This window comes from Sinocyclocheilus rhinocerous, unplaced genomic scaffold (genome assembly GCF_001515625.1).
Source record: "Sinocyclocheilus rhinocerous isolate Xijiao unplaced genomic scaffold, SAMN03320098_v1.1 scaffold1245, whole genome shotgun sequence".
Taxonomy (NCBI): domain Eukaryota; kingdom Metazoa; phylum Chordata; class Actinopteri; order Cypriniformes; family Cyprinidae; genus Sinocyclocheilus; species Sinocyclocheilus rhinocerous.
In genome coordinates, this window is record NW_015627632.1 from 399,267 (window position 1) to 415,405 (window position 16,139).

The 16,139-nt window shown below is 39.8% G+C and overlaps 1 protein-coding gene across 1 annotated transcript in view; it reads left to right on the top strand.

The window, feature by feature from the left end:
* The first annotated feature begins 2,651 nt into the window (after positions 1-2,651).
* vipr1b (vasoactive intestinal peptide receptor 1b) overlaps positions 2,652-16,139 on the top strand; it is a 51,552-nt gene continuing 38,064 nt past the window's right edge. Inside the window, exon 1 of the mRNA XM_016544799.1 lies at positions 2,652-2,697. Within this exon, the coding sequence (XP_016400285.1) occupies positions 2,686-2,697 (12 nt within the window). The 5' untranslated portion in view covers positions 2,652-2,685. The remainder of the gene's footprint in view (positions 2,698-16,139) is intronic.

Sequence of the window (16,139 nt, forward strand, 5' to 3'; positions counted from 1 at the left end):
AATGCTGTGTAATTGAATCAATGACATAAATGATGCTGTACACCTCTGAAAGGCACATTTGAGTAATTTTATGATAGCAGTAGTTGTAAAGAAGTATTCATGAAGAAAGAAACCGTAATGTGATCTCAGGCACATTAATTATGCACATGCACATGAATAAGCATTTAGATTTTGACAGATGTCACACATGCATAATAAGCTTCAGTAAAAACGCTGCATGCACGGAATGGCAATTTCTCAATATCTGCATGCATAGAGAGAGAATATCAATCACTGAACAGTCAGAAGTGGGGTGGCTGATCCTCAGCGGTGTCAACACAGATATTACAGTGAGTATTTTTTCACCAAATGTGATTTAGTTAGTTTAAATGGAAAATGATTTGAATGAGCTCTGCAGAGACACATAAATGAACTTATTTATCACAAGACAAGCTGCGTCCAGCCTCACATGCACACAGCTGAAAGATATTCTTGTCTCTAAACCACTGTTATATCAACTTAATTTAATTGAGAAACACATGCGTGACCAGGGCAGATATTATACACACACACACACACACACACACACATATATATATATATATATATTAGTGCTGTCAAATGATTAATCGCGATTAATCACATCCAAAATAAAAGTTTTTGTTTACATAATAAATGTGTGTATACTGTGTATATTTATTATGTATATATAAATTCACACACATACAGTATATATTTTGAAAATATTTACATATATTGCATGTGTATATTTATATTCATATAATTTATAATATATAAAAATATATTTCATATATAAACATAACATATTTTCTTAAATATATACATGCATGTGTGTGTATTTATATATACAAAATAAATATACACAGTACGCACACATATATTATGTAAACAAAAACTTTTGATTAACCTGAATTCATGCTAGTTAATCAGTTATTGTAAAAGCTCTCTTAAAGTAATTGCAGCATTTTCTGATTTGAAGGTACAGAAGCTATTTAAATCAGCATTGTGAGGGATCACTGTGTGAAATGGAACGTAACAACATATTAATCTGGGCACTTACATAATAAACTTGTATCCACAATAATGGATTCTAGCAGTATTTTAATTACACTATTTTGTCTCTGAATATTCATCAGACGACATTCCCAATCAACCAGTGCCCTTTTCTTGAGCATGGCACTTAACTTCAGGTTGCTCCAGCAATTATTATACAATTTATAGAGTTAAAAGTCTCTTTGGATAAGATGCATCTGCTAATGACAAAGAAAGCAAGTGTGTCCAATTTGCATTTTTTTAGTTTAAATGTCCAGACCAATATTTCAGTATTTCAGTTTTTTAACTCTTTAGTCGAAGAACAACATCTCAGGAGATCATACAATATGATCGAATATTAATATACTAAAATATTTGAACATAACCACAGTGTTAACCATACAAAGACAAGACCATCAGGGTTTCAAAGCTAAAATAATACTATAAACATTAATAGAATAGTTCACTTGCAAATTAGTTTCTTACAAACACACAGCTTTTCGCTTTACACTACTTTAATTGATGGATTGGAATTGTGTGGATTACTTGTGGATTATTGTGATGTTTTTATCAGCTGTTTGGACTCTCATTCTGAAGGCACCCATTCACTGCATGGGTCCACTGTGAGCAAGTGATGTAATGCTAAATTTCTCTAAATCTGTTATGAGGAAAAAACAAACTCATCAACATCTTGGATGACCAGATGGTGAATGCATTTTCAGCAAATTTTCATTTTTGGGTGAATTATTCCTTTAACTATGTCAAATTAATGAGGGAATTCTGGAAATGTCTCATCCCCCATAAATTATAAGGACATTCTCAGTTCATATATAAAAACATATTTTGAAATAAAAAAATTAAATAAGTAATTCTTACCAGAGGACCTTCTATATTTTGTGTACTGTGAACAATTTCTTTAAATGTCATCATCATGATATTAGTTCCCCATCCTGTATTCGTCAATTTTATTGATTTTTACTCATTTTTATTGATTCACTAGCACTTCTCCTACATTAATCTCAGCGAATGCTTATTCATTGCACACTGTATATAAAATGTCCTCAAATGGGTTCCCAAAGGAACCTTATGCTGTGTAGGCTATACTGTGATATTTAAACAACTTCTTTAAATGGCAGCCTTCTGATAAACATACAAGCTCGCATAAGAGTCATTTTATGCAGTCAGCTGTTCACAAAGAGCAGAGACCTTGGAATGTCATCTATTGCTTTCGCACTAACGCAACAGTGACACTCGTAAGCCGATGACGAACAAGAGTGCTGCAGTATTGAGTGTATTGTCAATATCTCGCAAGTAGTGAAGCCGTAAAGCTCCCCTCGTGGTCTGACTGTGATTCGCTCATTGGTCGCTGAACTGTCAGCAGCTCGAGCAACGATATGAGGCACTCACCCGGAGGACTGCTCACTCACGGCTATTAAGATGTTCCCTCATCTGAACTTATGTTTCGCTCCTCTGCCAGCACCGTGTCCGATGAGACGGTTTGACTGAGTTTACTTTTACGCGCTTGTAAGAAAATCAGGAGAAACTTTACGGAATGTAAAGTTTTTTTTCCATGGTAAAAGAACATTTACGGAAGAAAAAGCATCTGCTATGGACGCCCCAAAATTGGTTTTATTGGTTTCAACATTGAGCTCCATGTTTTCTCAGGTAAGTGTTTGTTTTTGTGTTATGGTATTTTAAATAGCATATACAATAATTAGTTATTGTTTCATTGCAGTCAGTATGAGATACAGTTGGCGTGTTTACGTGATTTAATTTATATCAAATCTGTTTGGTGTTAAGTATATTTAATTTGTGGAGGACTATAACATTATATACCTCGCATATTTAGTAAAAAACATAAATAGGACTAGAAAGCCACCGAGAAGTTGGATGCTGATTCAATGCAGGAGTGCGCGCGCACGGCACGAGTGAAGGAGCAGTGTCTTTTACTTTATAAAGGCACGATAATGTGGACTTTAGAAAGTTATTTATAATGTCTATAAAATGTAAGATATCCGTGATTATTTTTTGTGTTAAATATGTTAAAATAGGATACTTTTTAACCTCCTAAAATCAATGGGTGAGAGCACCTGTCCAGATATGAGGAGTTATCTTCACGTAGCTTGAAATTTACTTGAGTTAAATTGAATTCAAAATCATTTAGGCGTCAATAACAGTTTTTAACCACGCGAGGTCATGATATTATTTCTCCATCCTGTATTCGTCTATTTTACTGATTTTTACGCATTTTTATTGATTCACTATAGCACATCTCCGTACATTAAACTCAGCGAATGCCTATTCATTGCAAACTGTATATAAAATGTCCTAATATGGGTTTTCACATAGGAACTTTATTATTATTATCTGATGATTATTATTATTATGGTTGTTGCTATCTACCTATCTATCTATCTATCTATCTATCTAATATTAATATCATTTTAAAGTGTTTCATAATTGTGTATTTTTAGTAATTTAATACTTTTTGAATATCAAATAGTTAATTCCACGGGATTAACTGCTTGATTACTCAATTAATTTGATTTCTCTCATGTCCATCTAAACAGACTTTGTGCTGAACCAATCAATCAATCAATCAATCAATCAGTCAGTCAGTCAGTCTGTCTGTCTGTCTGTCTGTCTGTCCGTCTATCTATCTATCTCCATACTGTAAAGTCATGAGATTTACAAATGTTCTTATTAACAGAAAAATTTGCCACTTTGCAAAACCAGAAAAAACAAAAAATTAAACTGCAAAACCAGAATATTGTACAGTTCTGGTTCAGTTATGACGCACATGGCAATTGTAAACCGAAGCATTCGCTGACAGTGTAAATCATACACATCAGTGTTCACAAAAGCCTCTTATCTGCACTTTTAGCACACTTGAATCTTGAATCACTGATAAAGGACGCAGTGGTCTGCCACTCTCACCATCACTATGCCACAAGCACAATGAAAAGACATTTTGGTACTGACTCAAGAATTAAATGTACCAAACATCAGCTAAAAGCATCCTTTAGGAGACATTCCTGCTGCTATTTATTTCAGCAAAAATGGTAATTCATGTTGACTACCATATTAGAGGATGTTTCACAATGGAGAAAAGCAGCACACTTGATGGAGAGCAGCTGGTCTATCTCCATACTGTAAAGTCATGAGATTTACAAATGTTCTTATTAACAGAAAAATTTGCCACTTTGCAAAACCAGAAAAAACAAAAAATTAAACTGCAAAACCAGAATATTGTACAGTTCTGGTTCAGTTATGACGCACATGGCAATTGTAAACCGAAGCATTCGCTGACAGTGTAAATCATACACATCAGTGTTCACAAAAGCCTCTTATCTGCACTTTTAGCACACTTGAATCTTGAATCACTGATAAAGGACGCAGTGGTCTGCCACTCTCACCATCACTATGCCACAAGCACAATGAAAAGACATTTTGGTACTGACTCAAGAATTAAATGTACCAAACATCAGCTAAAAGCATCCTTTAGGAGACATTCCTGCTGCTATTTATTTCAGCAAAAATGGTAATTCATGTTGACTACCATATTAGAGGATGTTTCACAATGGAGAAAAGCAGCACACTTGATGGAGAGCAGCTGGTTGCAGTGCAGTATATGCGTCAAAGTGTAGTTTTAAATGTATTCGTTTAAGTTTAGACACATTATCAGCATGTAATTGAGATGTGTGATATAAGAAGCTGCGGTTTTGCTGTTTTGAGTTTAACTATTGTTAACCTTTGAAGGACTGTAGTGTTTGATTAAGCTTTGTGCCGTTGTTTTATCCTGGATAGATAGTTGGCATCACCTCAGCTTCATGGATGGTGTCTGCCACCGCCTTCTTCACTAATTTACTTTATTCTAAGGTCAACACGCTTTTAACAGAGCTTGTTTTCAAACGGATAGAATCTTGACACTCAGCTTCACTGAAGATAAACTAATGTGTGCTTCTCACTTACTCTGAATTCTAATGGTCCTAGAGGCAAACTTTTAAAGACAAGAAACGTCTCAGGTTATGTATGTAACCATGGTTCCCTGAGAAGGGAACGAGACACTGCGTCCTCTAGGGGTCGCTATGGGGAACGCCTCGTTGTGACCCGTGTCTGAAGCATACATTGAAAAAACACCAACAACACGTTGGCCGGCGACAGCCATGACGTCACTACCGGTGCGACTATAGTGTAAATAGGCCCCGGGAGAACATGTCATTCACTTCTTCGTCTGAAGCTTGCGTTCAAAGCATGGCAGGAAGCCTAGAGGACGCAGTGTCTCGTTCCCTACTCAGGGAACCATGGTTACATAAGTAACCTGAGACGTTCCCTTTCATGGGAACTTCGAACTGCGTCCTCTAGGGGTTGCTATGGGGAACGGTATACCCACGCCACCATGCTGAGGGGAGTGCATGCCAGAAACCATGGCGAGCACTAAGTACCAACTCTACCATATTGCCATGGGAGTTGCCCCTGGGACGTTAGACGGCTGGCAGTGACATTATTCCCTACGGCCAAAGGCCTAGGCTACATACACCCAAAAAAACTTACCTGTTAGGGCCAGAACTCCTGTGCCCGGGGTAGAGCTCAAGGCTTGGAATCAGGATAGATTCCTTTAAGGGAATACGACCAAGAGCCTAGAATCATACTAAGTCTTGGCCTGTCACACAGGGGCTACCGCACGCTCTGTATATGCTGAAGGAACTGTCTCAACAGACCCCTAGTAGCAACACCCTGTTAAAGTAGGTATCCAGAGGATACATAGGTGGAGCATAAGCCCAGCCCGGACATCCAGGAAATTTTTGCAGTGCCGTGCCGGGTTCCCACCTAACCTCGGTCAGGTGGAGAGATGGTGGTTACAGGGGAATTAGGAAGGGGAAGATAAGGGCAGATGTTAAACCCCACGAGGGAAATGAGTAGATACTCAAGTATCACTCTGATATTTACATATTATGTAAAGTTGGGTCTAAAATAATATGGAGGACTCTTTTTGAAGACTTTCCCTGCAACGTTATCAGCAGATGTCTCTAATAATCTCTATACTCAACTCATTTCACAATTACGTACACAATTACAATTACTTTTAAATAAAAAAAAATAAAAAATAAAAAAAAAATATATATATATATATATATTATTGCTGTATACATATTAGTGCTGTCAAATGATTAATCACGATTAATCGCATCCAAAATAAAAGTTTTATATTATTGCTTTCGATTGCATTTGCTCATCTTTGTCAAGAAAATGGCCATTAGGAAACAAACGAGGAGTTTCATAGCTGGAGTTGTATGAGTTATGATAATTTGGTTTTGTTGCAGCACACAACATTCTTGATGCAAAACTATGCCTTCTTGTTTTAATATAATCAAAAGGTCTCTTGGGTAAATTTTTGTACTTGAATTCAGTTGTTTCTTCACACAGAAGGAAACAAAAGCTTAAAGCAGCAGACTACATGTGTGGAGAAAGTTTTCCAGACAGGTTATAAGATATACTCACTCTCTGAAGAGCTAGTGCTGGAACTCCATAGAAAGTACCTTTAGGTTTTCTCAAGTCCTCTGACTGCAGCATCTGTTCACTCCCACTCCCAAGAACACTCCCACCCTACTCCCAAACCCCATAATGCACTTCTGTCCACCTCACTTACTCATGAAGAATAGATGTGAGACACTTATTGCTCAAGCACCATGACAACGTCCTTCATCTGTGTTCTATACAACCCACTATATTTATAGCACTCTTCAGGTGTGAAATAAAAAAGCTTAGTGTCTTTCACTCACTTAGAGTTTCGTGTTTCTCAGGTTGTCGTGTTGCTCTATCTACCTGAGCACCCATATATGCACGGCAATTGCTGTGTTCGAAATTGCCCCCCTATACCCGCACTGTTCACTACATTAGTCCACTTATACAGTTCAGTTGAATGAGTGAATGAAAATGAGTGAGTGAATTCGGACAATGAGTGTGCCGGAAGGGCCAACGCTTTTGCATAATTTGTGCTTGGTGTTTAATAATCATTAGAAAACTTAGCAAACTGGCATCTCCAGTATTAATGAAAAGACTCTGTCTTGGAAACTAGCATGTATAAACCTCCATTAAATGATTTAATAATCAATTAAAAGAAATTAAAAGAAATGTACATGTACGATATTACGCTATACTAGGGCTGGGCGATATAGCAAAACAATTTATCAACGATATAATGTTTCATATCGTTCGGTATCGATAATTATTGACATTTTTTATAACCTTTTTTAAAACAAAAAGCAATAGAATTCTTTTTTTTATTTAACCACTGTATTTATAATTAACAATTTATTGATTACAGCATGTGTTCGTGTTGTGTGTGTGATAGTAAATTTTTTCTATCGATATCGAAGAAGGTGTACCGTCGATAAATATCGATACCGTTTTATCGCCCAGGCCTACGCTATAATTACATTGATCCAGCGGTTTGGAAAATGGATGAATGGATTATTCAGCTGTAGGCGCCATCTACTGCCAAGATGTGGGAATTCATTCGGCACGACCCTCACAGTACATTTTGGGTATTCTCTAGCCGTTGAGTGTAGATCGGTTGTACACTCGTTATTGGAGTGCATTATGGGATTAAATGAGGGCACTCAAAAATGACCACAACGGTTTTATACACCACTACAAATGGCTGTCCCTTCAAATAGTGCCCTATTTAAGTCTATAGGGTGGGATTTCGGACACAGACATTAATCTTTAAAAAAAAAAAAATCATTGGAGAAATCGATACATATTTTGAGGAAATTATGAATCAAATGAGCAATCAATTATAAAGTGGATAAATAGATGGAAGAATCAATAATTTGATAATCAAAAATAAATAAATAAATAAATTTGAATTAACTACGTTATAACAAAGAGATAACTGTATTTTATATTAATAGATGACTTTTTGATTATCAAATGTTAGTTCCATGATTATATTTTGCTATCTATCTATCTATCTATCTATCTGTCTGTCTGTTTTGTGTTTCTCAGGGGACACTTAATATCCAGCGATATCGTCGACTTGATTGCACAGACACTATTGCCGGTTTGGTCTCGTCTGACATATATTAGTGTGAAAGTGTTAGTGTGAAATCATTTAAACAGCTGCTGGTAACTCCCCCGAACACTGGTGTCGTGCTTTGGTCGTATACAAAAGTTTTATAATAACAAAACCTGACATGTTGTTATTATGTAGTGGTCAAAGGTCCTCAGTGTTATGGAGCGGCAGAAAAATCCCCAAAATCTTCTCTTATCTAAATTCTTGGTGTGACAAGGAGCAGATGTGCATGCAGGAATTTTATGGTTGTCTCTGGGGTGGTCATTTATGACTCTGCTCTGCATAGTCTGCTGACTGATTAACTTGGCTGTTTCACTTACAGCAGTAGTGTGAGTGTGCAGCAGATGTATTTCCTGTTTATTCAGGTTTTATATGCTCTTCCCCTTCTCTTTTTTTTCTGACCTTCTTACCAGCAACAATATTTTGTGGTCAGCACATAACAAGTCCACAGTCACTCTGAATACCTGTAAAGAAACCTGCACGTTATAGACCAGCAGTCCTTGCGTGAGTCTAAAATCATGGAGACCTTAACAAAGGGAATCTCAGCATGCAGTGAGTGTGCAGAATTAGGAAAACGGCTGTAGTTGGGGTTGGCTTTTGATTTTCTATCTATCTATCTATCTATCTATCTATCTAACTAATACTTTCATAATGCCATCATAATAAAACTTAATTTTGCAGCAAACATGAACATCGAAATACTTTGTCATTTTTATCCTATTGTTTACCATATTTATATGCTTGGTCAGTGCCATTGTGGGTTTTGGTTCTTTTGCTGTTGTAGGCTGTAAGGACCTTTAAAATAGCTTAGATATGTTCCATTTTATGGCTTTTTTGGAGGCTCAAAATCCTGCAAAAATCTTGGTTTATTTCCAGGTTTAAATAAGAGAATTTTTTTCTCTCAGAAATTTTGGCCCCATGTCTTTAGTAGAAGTTTATTTATGTATTTATGTATTTATTATTTATTTTATAATTCTAATTGCTTGAAAAATGCTAAATGGAACCTTGCAGAGAATGGGAAAAACAAACCACAACACTTTCTTTTAGAAATAATAAATGAAAAAAAAAAATAGAAAAAATGAATGTAAGCAGGATTATGGATAAAATATTTTTTTCTGTGGAGACGTGGGAGTGCTCACCCTCAAAATGTACATTTGGCAGATCATCTAAGAAATTAAAGGAAAAAACATTAGCTAAACTAATGATGCCTTGATGCACTGGTCCGTGATTTCAGTATGAAAAAAAAACATCTTAGTGTGGGCAAGCAAAGACTTTCCTTGTGGATGAAATTGAATGAATGAATACTCATGATTCAAAAAGGAATCCTCTCCAAATCCTTAAAAAGGACAGGGACCCATCTGATTGTAAGAGTTATCATCCAATCTCTTTAATTCCTATGGATGTAAAATACTTTCTAAAATTCTGGCAAACAGGTTGGACAGGGTTATTACTTCTTTAGTGCATTGGGATCAGGAGGTTTATACGTGGTAGAAATGGGCCAGATAACATTAGGAGACTTATTAATATTATGTGGTCAGTGGGTGAGCATGTGTTTCTGAATATTTATTTAAACAGACTGTATAATGATGAAAAACCACAAACATGAGTTATAATTCAACCAATGTTCCAGTGGCAGCAATCTCACTGGATGCGGAAAAAGCTTTTGACTGTGTGGAGTGGGAGTTTTTATTTGAGACATTTTGTGTTTGGGAATGTTTTTATAAAATGGATATGATTACATGTATACGTGACCCCAAGCTGCAGTACAGACTAATGGACAGATTTCTTCTTATTTTCCGCTTGCAAGAGGGACCCGTCAAGGATCTCCATGATCTCCCCTGCTGTTTTTCTTGGCTTTTGAACCTCTGGCTATAAGAGCAATTACAAACTTTCCTGGGGTTTCTGTGGGGCGAAGAGTTCATAAATTGATCCTGTATGCAGATGACATATTGCTGTTTGTCTTAGAGCCTCAAAAGTCAGTGCCATGTTTGTTGGAGATTATTAATTCATGCTCTAAGCTTTCTGGTTATTAAGTTAACTGGTCTAAAAATGAAGCTCTTCCTTTGACAGCATATTGCCCTGTGTCATTTTTCCAGCTGGCTCCCTTTCAGTGGCTCAAACAAGATATAAGATACCTTGTTATTCTCTTCCCTCAAAAACTTAAAGATTTAGTAAGAGTGAATTTAGAACCATTACTAAAAAAAATTTCAAACGATGTAGGGAGGTGGTCATCACTAAATTTGTCTCTTTGGGGTAAGGTGAATGTTCTCAAAATAAACTGCCTTCCAAGAATTAATTATCTACTTCAGTCAATCCCAGCAGAGATTCCTTTGCAATGTTTTAAACAGTTTGATAAGTTAACCAAGTCATTACTTTGGAATAATAAGCCCCCACGGTTGTATATGAGTAAGTTGCAACAGCCGGTTGACAAAGGAGGATTGGGGCTTCCAAAACATTTGTTTTATTATTACGCCCTCAGCCTGAGACATTTGGCTCATTGGTCCCTCCCCCCTGAGAGGTCCCCACCTTGGTTTAATGTTGAACAAGCCATCCATGAATCCTTAAAGGGGTCATATGATGCTATTTCAAGTTTTCCTTTCTCTTTACAAGCTTTTACTACAGATGTAGGAGGATAAAAGAAGGAACAGATGTTTCTTTTTTTCAGTTACCAGACATAGTAGAGACTTTAACATTAATTGCTAGTTTAGACCCTTCATATTTGACTTTAGAAAAATGTGACACTTCATTTTTTTCAATTTTGTAACTGGTTAGTTAATATATACAGTAGATCTTAACTTTTTTCAACATCAAGATGTTTTTTTAGAACTCTTTTTTTATGTAGTTTCTCAATATGATAAACGTTTCGGTTACGTTTGTAACCCTCGTTCCCTGAAGGAGGGAACGGAGACGTCATGTTGGTGACCAATGAATTGGGATCTCGCTTAGAGAGACCAATCCACTTCAAGTGTAAACTAAATGAGCCAATGCACATTGGCATGCGATCTGATCACAGCGTGAGCATAAAAAGGCAGCCGGTGCAACGCATACCAGGTTTTTGCTGAGGAGCCGAGTCGGTGACCTGGCCGCTCAGCGGTGGTACAGCAGCGGTGGTACAGCAGCCGTGGCGACAGGACGTGACGTCTCCATTCCCTCCTTCCATTTCCCTCCTACTAAAGCGCCATGGATGCTGCCCCTTCCAGTGTCCAGAATCTAGCGAACGTGTTGGGGGTCGCCCAGCCCGCAGCTCTACAAATATCTGTCAGCGAGGCGCCACGAGCCAGCGCCCAGGAGGATGCAACACTTCTAGTAGAGTGAGCTCGCAACCTGAGCGGGCAGGGCATTCCCCTTCTGCCAGCCTCCGTAACAGACAAAGAGCTGGTCTGAGGTCCTAAAGCTTTGTGTCCGGTCTACGAACCATCTCAAGGCTCGGACGGGACAAAGCAAAGCTATGGCTGGATCTGCCTCCTCCGGGGACAGCGCTTACAGGTTCACTACCTGATCTCTGAAGGGGGTAGTAGGAACCTTGGGCACATAGCTGGGCCGGGGCCTCAGGATTACCTGGGAGTCAGCCGGCCCAAAGTCTAGGCACGAATCGTCGACCGAAAATGCGTGCTGGTCCTCTACCCTCTTGATGGAGGCCAGTGCAAGCAGGAGCAGAGTTTTCATTGAAAGAAACTTTATCTCGACTGACTGCAAAGGCTCAAATGGGCCCTGCTGTAGTGCTTTGAGCACTAGGGACAGGTCCCAAGAGGGTATAGAGGGGGGCCCGGGAGGATTTAACCTTCTCGCCCCCCTAAGGAACCTGACGACCAGATCATGCTTCCCTACCGACTTCCCTCCCACTGGGTCATGGTTAGCAGCAAGAAGGCTCACTGGGGGAAACGCATACTTGCGCAGGCGCCGAGGCCAGCTGTGTGCCAGTGAATCCGTGCCGAGTGTTCCCTCGGTCAGAGAGTAGAACAACTGGCAGTGAGAGGTTTCTGGAGAGGCCAACAGGTCTACCTGAGCGGCTTCGAAATGTCTCCAAATCAGCTGGACCGTCTGGGGATGGAGTCTCCATTCTCCTGGGAGCGTAGCTCGTGACCGCTCAGAACCTTCCGACTCCAAAGGAGGAGGTGGAGGAATCTGCCAGGGAGGGGCTGTCTCGAGGAGCATTAGTTTGGGGAACCAGGTCCGAGTGGGCCAATACAGTGCCACAAGCAGGTTCGGACCAGCACGTGCTTGGTAAGTGCCCTTTGAGACGGTTCAAGGCAAGGTGCACTGCTAACAACTCTAGGCAATTGATATGCCAGTGCAGTTGGGGGCCCGTCCACACCCCCAACACTGCGTGCCCGTTGTACGTGTAAACCACAGCATGACTGGAGACCTGTTCCAGGGGCACTCCTGCCCGGAGAAACATAAGGTCTGACCACGGGGTGAAGGATTGGCGACAGGCCAGTGTAACGTAGACCCAGTGAGTGCCGCACTGCCACGCCCACCTCTGGACTTGGCCAAGAAGCCAGTGCTGAAGCGGTCTCATATGAAGCAGCCCCAGTGGTGTAACTGCCGCTGCAGCTACCATATGCCCCAGGAGCCTCTGAAATTGTTTCAGTGGGACCACTGTCCTGCCCTTGAATGAATTCAAGCAGTTCAGCACCGACCGCGCATGTTCCTGTGTGAGGCGTGCTGTCTGTTCGACTGAATCCAACTCCATACCAATAAAAGAGATCCTCTGCGTAGGGGAGAGTTTGCTCTTTTCCCAGTTGACCCGAAGACCCAACTGGCCACCCTGCTCTCTGAGGGGAACAAGAGCCCCCTCCGCAACTTTCGTGAAGACACGGGGAGACAGGGACAGCCCGAAGGGCAGAACCTTGTACTGATATGCACGTCCTTTGAACGCGAACCGCAGAAATGGTCTGTGGCACGGAAGGATCGACACATGAAAGTACGCATCCTTCAGGTCGATCGCTGCAAACCAATCTCGGGGACAGATGTACCCGAAGATGTGTTTCTGCATCAACAGAGGCTGATGGTCCGCAGAAGCCAGCGAGACGGGCTGAGTAGCGCTAGCCGTGCACCCAGATACCATGCAAGCGGGACCAGCGGAACCACCACCGTACCCGCAGTGGGGCAGGAATGCAGGGACCCAACTCGGGTGGCTCGTGGGCAGACCGAAGAGTGGTCCGAGTGTGCGGTGACCATCATCACCATCGCCAGGTAACGACCGCATCCAGAAACGCACGGGTGAAATGGCAACTTTAAAAAGACAATCCGTCGACTTTACAAAGACGCACCCGTGTAAGCTCATTTAGAGAAATAGGCTCTTTCAGGGAAATGCTTTTTTAGGTGCTGAGACGCACAGGGGAAATGGCCGCTTGCAGCACGACAGGGGGTAGTGCAGCCTGAAATGCGCAACCCACTCGACACAGGAACGACCACCGCTGAATCACCGTCCGCCAACACAAGAAGCTCCCTAGAGCGCGCTAGACTTGTCACACACGATGCAGTTTGGTAGGAGCAGAACGATGTTGTCGCTCGACTCCAAAGCGAGAAGCTGGTATGCGTTGCACCGGCTGCCTTTTTATGCTCACGCTGTGATCAGCGGCAGCTGGATGCAATTATCGCATGCCAATGTGCATTGGCTCGTTTAGTTTACACTCGAAGTGGATTGGCCTCTCTAAACGAGATCCCAATTCGTCGGTCACCGACGTTACGTCAAGAGTGACCGACTGAAAGGGAACTACAAAGTACATTTTAAAACTGCAATTTAAAATGTGTGTTTGTGTGTTTGTGTGTGTGTGTGTGTGTATATACAAACTTTTTTCATTTTTTATTTCAAAAGTTTTAAATATTCTTGACAAATTAATTTAATTTAACATATTTTGTGTAGTTTCCCAATATGCTAAACTACAAAATACATTTTAAAATTTGATGTTTAAAATTGATAAAGAGGTTGATGAAGAATTCATGAAGAGGATAGTCACACCACAAGACCATTTCCACCTTTACTTGATATTGGCTCAGAAATCAAAACACAATTTGACCAGATAATTAAATGACCATGCTGCTGACAAAATCAGTGTCCATCTAAATTTTGAAAATATAAAAGAAAATATTTTTTCTTCGAGGAGTAAAATTACATAAAATGACAACTGTTCTTCTGCACTTTAACTTGAAAGGCAATGAAACAAAAGTCCCAATGTAACTTGATACTTCTGTTCTCTTTAACCGGAGTCATAATAATTAGAAGAAATAGTTCACTGGCAGCGCATTACTGCTGCCGAAGTACTGTTAAGTATTCCCAAATAGTCATGAAATAGTCACATCACCTTTAAGTTGTAAAGGAATCTGTGTTCCTCAGCCAGCTCTGTAACACTACACTAGACAGTTTTAGGGAACATCTGCTTGCCAATTTGCCATTTGTTACTTTCTCACTATGTGCAGAATCTGCTGCTGCTGCTGTATGCACTTACACTAATAGGCTTGAGCAAGAGCGGCGCTGTTATCTGGCTCAGGAACGAGCGTAGCAGGTTCGCCCCAGAGGTCAGCAGATGTTCCGATAAGTCAGCTGAGGCACAGGACTTCATTATTCAGCTCAGCTGTGTGTGTGTGCATCAGCACTGCGTGCTGTGTTTAGTAATATTAGTTGAGGATTTGAGCTGGATCAAAGCATGCAGACCTACTGTCTTATTATTTTGATACTGACAAACTAAACAGTTAATATGTAAGGGATAAAGTGCATCTAGCTGGCCATTATCACAAAATAAACTGATCAGGTCTTGTACCAACATCAAGGGGTTTATTTTGCAATAATGACCTGCTGACTATATTTTATCTTGCAAATTTTACATCGACTTTCTGAATAAATGAAAAAAAGGGCATAAAATGTTATTTTGAGTTGAATTATTTTTTTACATGATAAGAAACTACAGAATTATATGAGAGGAATTAAACTAGCAAAATTATGTAGGAAATTGGTCCGTTATGCTTTTTAGTCACCGTTATATTAAACTGCACAATGCCAAGTTTGACCAATCAGAATCAAGGAGTCCATAGAGGAGAGTAATAAGCATTTTTAATTGCTTTCACTAATCTAATAATGACTGATTAGTGATCAATTATTTGATTGTCTAATAGTAACACAAATATGGACCAAATTATCCTCAATGAAAACAGCATGCATTTTTAATGTATTTTTTATGTTAAGAACCTTGACAACCTTGTGAAACTAATAAAATGTTTTATTTACAGAGATTTAATGCATATAAAAAGTCCATAGACATTTATTTAGTTATTTAGTTATTAATTCAATTTAATTTAATTTCTAATATTGCAATACTTTTTTCCTGGTGTGCTTCTCATTTGGTGTGCAAATTAGAAGCTGTGAGGTTGATGTTCTGTCGCCAAGGTCTAGGTCTAAGTCACCGCATGGTCATTGGTCAAGGAAAAGCATGGCTGACATTAAATAAATAGATCAATACCACCCATAAAGACTTTTAAGATTCTTAGAAAGAATATACTCTTTTATCAAAGCTAAAAGAGAAGTGTTGACTGCAGAGACACCTTCACAGACTGACTTCTTTAGTGTTAATAAGGTCTGTCTCCATTCCTGGGAAAAAAACATCTTAAACTACGTAAACAAGTGGTTTTATGGTCTCCAAAGCTGGTTTTGTTTAATGGTTTTTGAGCTTTGAGACCTGCTGGCCAACCAACTAAACTAGCCAAACTCTTGTTTGGCCAGGCTGGGAGACCAGGGCTGCGTTCAGCCCCGACAAAAACGGTGCAAAACTTCATTTTGAAGAATTTTCGGAGCCTGATGAAATCGGTATAAATACGTGTTTAATACTGCAAAATACGCTCGATGTTACAGTCATTGCCCTTGCCCTCCAGTTTCTCTGCCCGGCCCTCCTCCGGGGGACGGAGTGGTGTGCTTACCATCTCCTGAACAGCAGGTCCCTCCACCTCTGGGTTGCCCGTCTCAGGGCCTCTTGCTTTTTCGCTTGCCACCAGGTTTGGCGGGGGCCTGGACGGGCGGGGCGGCTGCCCTGCG